This window comes from Aquila chrysaetos, chromosome 18 (genome assembly GCF_900496995.4).
Source record: "Aquila chrysaetos chrysaetos chromosome 18, bAquChr1.4, whole genome shotgun sequence".
In the NCBI taxonomy this organism is placed as follows: domain Eukaryota; kingdom Metazoa; phylum Chordata; class Aves; order Accipitriformes; family Accipitridae; genus Aquila; species Aquila chrysaetos.
In genome coordinates, this window is record NC_044021.1 from 12,545,279 (window position 1) to 12,554,464 (window position 9,186).

Sequence of the window (9,186 nt, forward strand, 5' to 3'; positions counted from 1 at the left end):
CGCCAGCCCTACAGCACTGCAGGAGGCTTGCAGATAAACAAAAAAATGCTTTGGAGCAGACTAAGGGGCTAGCTCTGCATTTTGCTGTGTAGGCAGACATATCACCATGGTGTCTTAGCAGCATCCATCTATGTCATATGCAGCACCCAGCCCAAGAGGCATCCCCAAAGCAGGCTGCAAAACCCAGTTACACAGCAGGAAAAAAATATCTCTATGGAGCTGGGCGCCGCTGCAGATAGATAAACTGTGACTGATAACTGATCTGGCTAGCTTGGAAGTAGCTCAAGTATCGCTATAGTGCATTGCAAGCACCGCTGGATATACATGTCCTAAGTGTCACCAAGAGTTAAGAATTAAGGTGAGAAAAGGGACAGATTAGCAGGACCTCAAGCTACTAATTTTGACTGGGGGGTGGGGGATTTCTACACACCTCTACCTGCAAACACCACAGCTCTTTAAATCCAAGGGGCTGGCTGGGCTCACCAAGGGGAAAAGAGGGCAGCAGAGAATCTGAAGCCCTTGCAAGATCTGCCCCCTTGCTGATGGCCCCGTGTCTCGGTTGCCTCCTGCAGTGCTGGTGCTCCTCATCCTCTCCATGCGGCGCCAGCGGAAGCAGCCATACATCATCGACGAGGAGGAGAACATCCACGAGAACATCGTCAGGTACGACGACGAGGGCGGCGGGGAGCAGGACACGGAGGCCTTCGATATCGCTGCCATGTGGAACCCACGGGAGGCCCAGCTGGTGGTGAAAAACCGGCAGGACATGCTCCCTGAAATAGAGAGCCTCTCCCGATACGTGCCTCAGGCGTGCGTCATGGACAACAACGTCCACAACTACGTGCTCGCCAAGCTGTATGAAGCTGACATGGACCTGTGGGCACCTCCCTTTGACTCCCTCCAGACGTACATGTTTGAAGGGAATGGCTCGGTGGCGGAGTCGCTCAGCTCCCTACAGTCGGTGACGACAGACTCAGACCAGAGCTACGACTACCTGACGGACTGGGGGCCGCGCTTCAAAAAGCTGGCCGAGATGTACGGCGCCACGGACAGCAGCGGGGCTCTGTGGTAATGGACAAGGAATGGCATAGGGTTTTCCATGTGAAACAGTGTCCAGTTAGGTCCATTCTCATCAGACGCTTCCAAGGACATGGGTGAGGCCTCCTAAAAAATAGCAATACGGTGCTTGGATGAGAATGGGAAGAAGGGTGCGAATGAAGGTCTCTCTGGATCAGCTTTACTCAGTTACATTAAGTCACGTTTTTGAAACAGTGAGAAGCAGAAGGAAGTTTTTTTCCTGGTTTTTACAGCAAAATTGGAAAGCTCCACGCCTGGAATATAATGACATTACTCTCTTTCTCTCTCTCCCTTTCTCGCTCCCTTGTACACGGCAGCTTACTGAGCTCTATACGTCTGGGTTCAAAGATCTGTAAACTCCAACTGTAATCTCCGACTCACTGAAAAATGGCCAGCACAGAAAAGTTGTTCCCCGCCGATTATTTTCTCCCCATTAAAAAGGAAAAACAATTGCTTGCTAACAAGAGAGAAAAAAAAAATTCCCACAAAGCAGAAAATTGAAACTGGAAACTCAGAGAGCTCTTTGTAAACTAAACCTCCTCTCTCTGTTGCTAACAGAGTCCTTTTTTAATCCTTTAGAAACAAGGCTGAGGGTTTTTTTTCCACCTGGCTGAGAGGGCTGGGGAAGAGGCTTTGAATTTCTGCTCTAGTTTAATGGCTGATCTATGAGTCATTGGCGTTAACACTAATCTGTCTCCTATCAAGTTTGTGTAAATTTATTCTCGGCTCTTTAAAACCATGACTCCACTAAACTGCTCAGAACAAAACCAGAAAATCTGCCTCTTTTGCACTGTAGATGTCTCTTCCATGTGCCAAATGTGAAGATTAGATTCTACCAATGAAAGCCAAATAAATTTAAAAAAAAGAAAAAGCTATATTTGGTAACTACATGGGTTAGATGGGCTTTCCTAATCTGTGTGAGGTCAATCCAAGGGATGTTTACATACTGTAGATAACCTACTTGAACAAATGCAGTATTATAGACCAATAAATGGATGTAAGAAAATTACATGTATAAGTTTTGTATATTTGTTAATTTTGGTAATAAATATGATGTACTGCATACAGTACAGTACCTTAGCACCTCTTTTAATAAAAGTTAAACAGAAGGGAAAGTCTGATGGCAATTTATTGACTGCTTTGCACACAGCAGTTAGTGGTTATCTGTGGCTTTACATGCCTTAAGCATCAAGAAAAAATAGTTCATGAGCATTGTGTCAGGGAGACAAGCCTTCACTTTGCAGGTTCAAACAGATTGTCTGCTTCTTTTATCGTTGTTCACTTGGACATATTCCTTAGCAATGAATCAGCCCAGGTGCAGCCCACCAGACTAGTTACTTTTCTATTCCAACCATGCTGAAGTCAAAAGAAAGTCTTGGCTGATTTTTTTGAAACTTTATGGCTGGGGCATTGAGAAGCTTGGAAACCAGTTACACAGCCCTGACAAAATCTCATGCCTTCAGAGACATGACAGACTATAACATGCAATATCCATTTATGGTCATTCTTACTCTGCAATCAAAGTTTTGAGCCTGGATCTTATCTTGTTTGATGTGTAAATGGGAAGGGCCAGGGAAATTACACTAACACAAGTTTCATGGAAGGTGGCAAAAGGCTTCTGAAAGCAGAACAGTCTGTAATGGCATTTTCAGGTTTCTTTCTAGCTAAGGACTCTCCCCATCTCAAATTGCCCAGAAAATAGATGTGCAGACACAACCACCCAGTTACCACACTTTTACCATGTGCGCACTGTGCTCAGTTTCTGTTGCAGGTGTGCACAAAACACTGCTGTCTCTACTTTGCCTAATCTTAGGCTGTACCAATTTAAGACAGGACCATTGTTTCCACAGACTCATACAAAGTCATGCACCCCTGGAGAGCCAGGCAGCCAGCAAAGAAAAAAAAGTTTTAGTGACTTCTCAAACATTTGTTCATCTGATGTGATGAAAATCTGTGCCTTCACAAACATGATATGCCATGGGTTCTGCTTATTACCTGAACCTGCCTTACACCATTGCAGAAAGAGCACTGAAAACTATGTAATAATGATTCTTTTACTCATCCTGTAGCACTTACCCCCACATATCATATTGATTTTATAACACTAGAAAAAGAACTGCAACCACCATGATCAAGGAAGTGGTACACAAGAAGCAAAACTGCTGTTGAGAGACTTCTGAGAGCTTCCTCACCTCCTGACGCAACAGCAATCACAGAGCATAGGGCAGGAAAGAAGATAGAGAGGACATCTATTCCACTACTTCCCTGTCTGAATTAATCCTCAGTTTTATACATTTTAAGCAGAAGCCTGTTTACTCTTAAAACCCTCAACTGTTAAGGCTCTGTAACCTTTCTAGGCAATCTTCCACTGCATCAATATATTCAGCGCTGAAAGCCTTCCCTGGCAAGTATAAGGCAAGTATCCCTTGCTGCCATACAAGCCTGCAATGCCCATAGATTACTTTGTCCCTCTGCAGAGCTACTGTTTGATATTTTCAGACCATTACTGTCTCTCCTTTTAGTCACAGTCTACAGTAACAAAGAGCCTCTGGATAGTTCCTCATGTCCTGATACCGCAATGGTTTACTTCTCCCATTGTAGGCAGAGTGGGAGGAAGGGGAGCAGAAATGCAGTCCAGCATCATATTGCCTTCAACTTGAAGATACCTACTGCATTTACCAAGGGTTTTCCCAGGACAAGCTGCTCCAAGGTCTAGTTTCACTCTGCAGAAGCCCCCAGCAGTGGCCTCTGCAAGACAGGCTATGCAGCCGCTGAGACCATCTTCCCCAGTTGTGTATCACCTGGTAGGGAAGGACCAACAGCACTCTCGTTAGGTGCTTGGACTCGCACCACAGGGGAGCCTGCAGGGAGAGCAGGCTCTGAACCCACCTTCCTAAGCTGCATGTCACCGTTAGGCTATTTGATTATCCTCAGGTTTGCCTCAGCTTGTGAGCACAGTCAATAGCTGGACAGCTTGGTGCTGTGACACTTCGCAGCTGGTGTTTAGTAAGCACTTGGCACCCCAGCTTTTTTTTTCCATTTTATGGAAGAGGTGACAGTGTTTTTGCAGTCTGTGAAATCTCTAAGCAAACAACCAACACTTGCATCTATCACCCTCCCACAAACAAAACTGAAGAACGCTCTGGTTTTACTGATGAGGTATAAAAAAGGATCCATTTATGGACACATCAGGGCTCAGCAGGCCTGTCCCGAAGTAGAAGAGGGGAGAAGACTCTAAGCCCAAAGGAAACATATGGTGCCACAGGCTGGGAGTGAAACAAACTTGCTGATCATGCAGGTCCTCAGTCTCCTACCCTGGGGCTCCTCAAGGCCAGGCCTGGCAGTTCATGAGCATTTGCAGCACTACATAAAACCTGCTAGTGGTTTACAGCCAGTGAGTTCAGCCTGCCATGGTGGAGGGACTGGACTTCACCACACCAGCAGACACCTCAGTGACAGCCCTAGTCTTGCATGGGACCCACACTCTACCCACTGCCCTGCTGTAAGGGCAGAAATGTCAGAGGGCCAGGACAAGATCCCGTATGGCCTCACCAGTGTCCCCAGTCCGCCTGTGCTCCAAGGCTGGTCTGAGTGCATAGAGCTTTTATCACTATTCATTTAATTTTGTTCCTTTGATGACATCTTTTTTCCCACAGCTGCCAGTTCTCAGGAAAAAAACAAAAGGACTTACCATCCAGGAACAACGCCCTAGACTCAGCTGTGGCTGAAAATAAATGGTTCAGAGGAAAAAATAACAGAGGGTATAAGTCATTTGACTAATTCCAGCCACTTAAAAATTGAGCATATGGCCTAAGCAACCCATCTAAGCGCTCTCTCTCTAACAGAGCTAGACAAAGAGTGATTCATTCCCCCTGTCTTGGCCATCTGTATGATGCTATGGCCCTCTGGAGGTGCTTCTCTCTCAGTTAATGGCCTGGCCTCTGGGGATTTATCCATGTGGTTCAGTCTGGCCCTAGGCATGACGTTCTTAAGCCCCCTGCTCTACATTTGGTTTTATGAGTGACCATGGGCAAACACTACAGTCTCTGATGTTTTCCTTTTCCCTTCCCTACCACCCACCTGTGTCTTCTCTAGGTAGATTGCATGACCTGCCATCTCTTATACTGCATTGGTCATCATGTCTAGGCACTGAGTAGCACTTTAAGCTGTCTGTCAAGAGCCCAGATCTCTTCAGAGCAAAATGCAGAACTCAAGAATACATAAAAAGAGTTAACATCATTCTTTCTGGCATAAATTTTCTTGCAACGCTGCGTTTCATTTGCTGCTGCATTGCCCATTTATCCAGCTTTATTAGGTCCCTCTTGATTTTGTCATTTCTCCTCCAGCTTTTATTGCTCTTAATCATTTTATGCCACCGTCACATTTGCTGCCTACAATCCCCTTTTAGACAATTCATTAAAACCAATAGTGACAGAGATCCTTGGGGGACCCAAAAGTTATATTTTGGTCACCTTGAAATATGATTTACTAGCCTCTACTTGGGTTTTGCTTTGTGCAACTGTCATATAGTGCAAACTAGAACCTGCTTCATTGCCTGCTGCCTGACCATAGCCCCCAGGAGCCATCAATCCAGAGGGACAGATGGGTCCCAGAGGCCTGCCCTGCATATGCACCACATCTTACCTCCTGGCCATGAGTAAGAGAAATGAGGCACACAAAAGAGGCACAAATGATGCCTGACAGACTCCAGAAAAGTTCTGACATAGACAAATTCAAAGTTGAGGAGATTCAGTTGCTTTTGCCTTTGTGCTGCCAGGGTCTTATTACTAAGGTGCTGTCAGATGTGATCACTTGGTTTATGCTAGCTTAGCTGTCAGCTAGACCAAACCCAGGAGAGGCTGCTGCTCCCCAGGAGAGAAGGTGTGTTCAGTAACAAATGAGGGTGGCATGTGAGGAAATCCATACTGTTGCAAGCTAAATATGTTGCTGCTCTCCCTCCTCCTGTCTGGCAGAATGTGAGGCAGCCCATTGCATCCTGCTCAAGAAACAGGCCTTAATGTATTCTCTTCACATGCAGCTGGTGTAAACAGGGAGTGGGTCTGTCCAAGACATCCTAAATTGTGCCTACTGAGACCTGCAGCACTCAGAAGAGGAGGAGCTGCCTTTCACTCAGTAGTGCACTGTATCTCTCAGGGCAATGCATATGCCATAAGAGTGCTCCAAGAAAGCCACAGCTACAAAACAGCTGTATCACCTAAGGGATTCGTTCTCATGCATAGAGGTCAGTGATTTGCCTCTCATTTGGACTGTAATGCAGTAATAATCTGTAGCAGTGCATCCTCTTTAAACAGCCAGAGGAAAATTAGCAAGGACAGCAGTGAACTTGAGGTGGAGTCAGAGCCATGATCCAAGGAAAGCAATAGGGGCTGGGGAGTCTCACTGCCAAACCTAGGCTTTAGGGACAGATTTTCAGTTTTGCTTTCCTATACCAACCTTCTAAAGATCCTGTCCCCAATGGCATGCAAGATATTTTACTCTTGGCCTCAGAGGTGGCAAATCAGGCCACCTGCATCACCGGCTCTGAGCAGAAGCAGCAGTGCAATGCTGATACTGTATTTCCCAAGAGACATTAGAGTAACATGGTGGACGAAGTGGAACAGTGACACTTTACAATGACTTTAAAAAATCATGTGGGTTTTTTTTTAGGAGCTGATGCAGGAGACAGTACACTGTGTGTTTCAGACCTCAGTTGTTATTAAGCCCAGAATTAAGGAATGGGCCTCTTGGGGAATATGAATTTTCAAACTAGCATCTTAATATCTATAGGCCAGTCACACAATGACTGACCTTATAATTTTTTCTCAAAGGTGCATGAGCTACAACATTTAATACTAGAGGCAGAAGTGCTTGCCATGCCATATAACAAAATAATAATAATAATAATGACAATGTCTGTCATAATGGGGGGTCAGATTTTGTTCCTGTTTTGTGGGAAGGGTGAAGGTTCCCAGACTTACCACGGGACTTGGGAAGCTGAACCCCTAGTTAAAGGCTCACTATTTCCAGGCGTTCATCCTGCCAAGCAAACGTGGTTTGAATAGGAGATTTTGCCTTTTTCACCATGTCTAGAAAAAGAAAAATCTGGAAAACGTCATTTGGATGCTGTTTGGAGCATGCAGAGAGCCTGGAGCAGTGTGCAATGCCCTGTTCCTCCCAGCACAGCTTAATCCTCTTGGGCTCCACTGACACCAGCCCTTCAGCACAAGGGCCACCCCTCCCAGATGGGAAAGACAATGGAAGGGAAAGAGAGATCGTCTTGAAACCAGTAGTGGAGATAACCCACGGCCAAGGGAACCTGTCCTCCCCTCTTGCTCCCACTCTCCTTGCTGTCACTCTTATAGGTACAGCAAAACCTCTCTGCACCTCTTGTTACCCCTTTACAATGGGAAGAGGTTTCACTGCCATGATCACTGCAGAGCATCAGAGCCACTGCTGGTCCCCAGTGGGTCTCTAAGTGCCCAAGACTGCCTTAACCTGGTCATCATTCAAATCAGTTATGATGGAGAAATCAGAAACCACAAGAATCCCCTTTTTCCTTCAGGTGTAGAGGCATTTGCCCCTGGATAGCCTGCAATGTAGTTCAGAACAGGAGAATTTTTACAGCCTCATAACCTTCATGTTGCCTTCCTGAGATATAACATGTATCACCATGAACATACAGGAAAAGTGTTTCCAAGCACAGAGGAGAAAAGCTGCTCTTCTCCAAAGCAGTAGTGCTAACACAGGGTGGGTTGTCTGGGCTTATTTTGTCTTCTTTTTCAATGGATTCTTCTTGGAGCAGCCAAAGGGAGACAATCTGTCCAGAAAGGCAATTTCTTTTTGAAGGACCTCAACCAAATATTCTGTAAGGTCATAGGTATCACAGATGGAAAAGGTAGAAAAAAAAGAGGTACAAAGCAAACAAGTGACCTTTTAATCGTAACAGAAACGGAGCCCCAGCCTGCCTATGAACTCTTCCAACCTTGGAGCATCCTTTTGGTTTAGAAAACTCGTGTTTACTTTCAGTTTCGAGCCACATTCTCAAAAAGAAAACTAACTAGCTGAGGTACGTATTTCCAACAGCCTCAATCTTGTGCCTACTGACCATGGTCTTGCATTCAGGATGTCCACTAAAAGTAAGGAAAAACATGCATATTTTGCCTATAGCTTGTATGCTCTTGTCCTGAGATTGCAAAGTGTTTTGCAAACCTCAGTTAAGTCAGGCCCGCATATCTGGTACAAAATCGTCATAGGGGTTTTTACAGACAAATAAATGGAATAAATGGAAGCAGAGAGAAGTTAAAAAACAATATGAAGGTTTCACAGGAAATCATTGTAGAAAAGGTAATCTGTCCCAACAGTCTGTTGATCTAAGCAGACTTCCTCTTATGACTTCATAAATTATGCCTATGGCATAGGTGGCAGGTGGGCAATAGAATTTTGAGCTGTAACTCAGGTGCAAAGTTATTTTTTACTGATAATATAAACCTGTCTATGGGTTAAATGAGAAATATAGTCCCACAACAGAAAATTATCTCTGCTACTAATCCAGGGAAACTTCATTTCATGATTCCTGTATATTTGAAACTCTCAATTACTATTCAGCCAGCTGTCCAACCAGTAAAGAAATCAAAAGTCAATGTTGCATTTACAACTCTAAACAGATGAGTAGGATAAAAATGTGTGAAAGCTCTTATTAAATCTTATCATCCAGAGTTAATTGTAAAGTATTTCCTAAACTGTTAGAGTAGTGAACAACCACAACATAAATTATGTGTAATTTTGAGAAATTAGAGATGATGTTAGCATTTTAGAAACATCACTCACAGTGAGAGCTCCAAACTGACCAATTTGTAAGATACTGAGCCTCCTTCATTTTCCCTGAAAAATTTCAGCCATCTCATGGATCTCCTTGATAAATGAACAACATATTCAAAGATGTGGTAAACTGTTGACTTTGCTTAGAACAACACCAAGTAAAGCAAGCATTTTCTGTCTGCATTCTTTGATGGGGGCTAGGCTCAGTGCCTTCCCAGCCCTGACTTCATTTGCAGATTGGTGCAAGAGAAACTACTGTCAGTAAGGAAGATGGCTCCATCCCACAGGTGG

The 9,186-nt window shown here is 44.7% G+C and overlaps 1 protein-coding gene across 1 annotated transcript in view; it reads left to right on the plus strand.

Moving 5' to 3' along the window:
* The window catches only part of CDH20 (cadherin 20), a 39,126-nt gene extending 36,943 nt beyond the window's left edge, over positions 1 to 2,183 (plus strand). Inside the window, 1 exon segment of the mRNA XM_030042070.1 lies at positions 573 to 2,183. Within this exon segment, the coding sequence (XP_029897930.1) occupies positions 573 to 1,072 (500 nt within the window). The 3' untranslated portion in view covers positions 1,073 to 2,183.
* Positions 2,184 to 9,186: the final 7,003 nt, after the last annotated feature.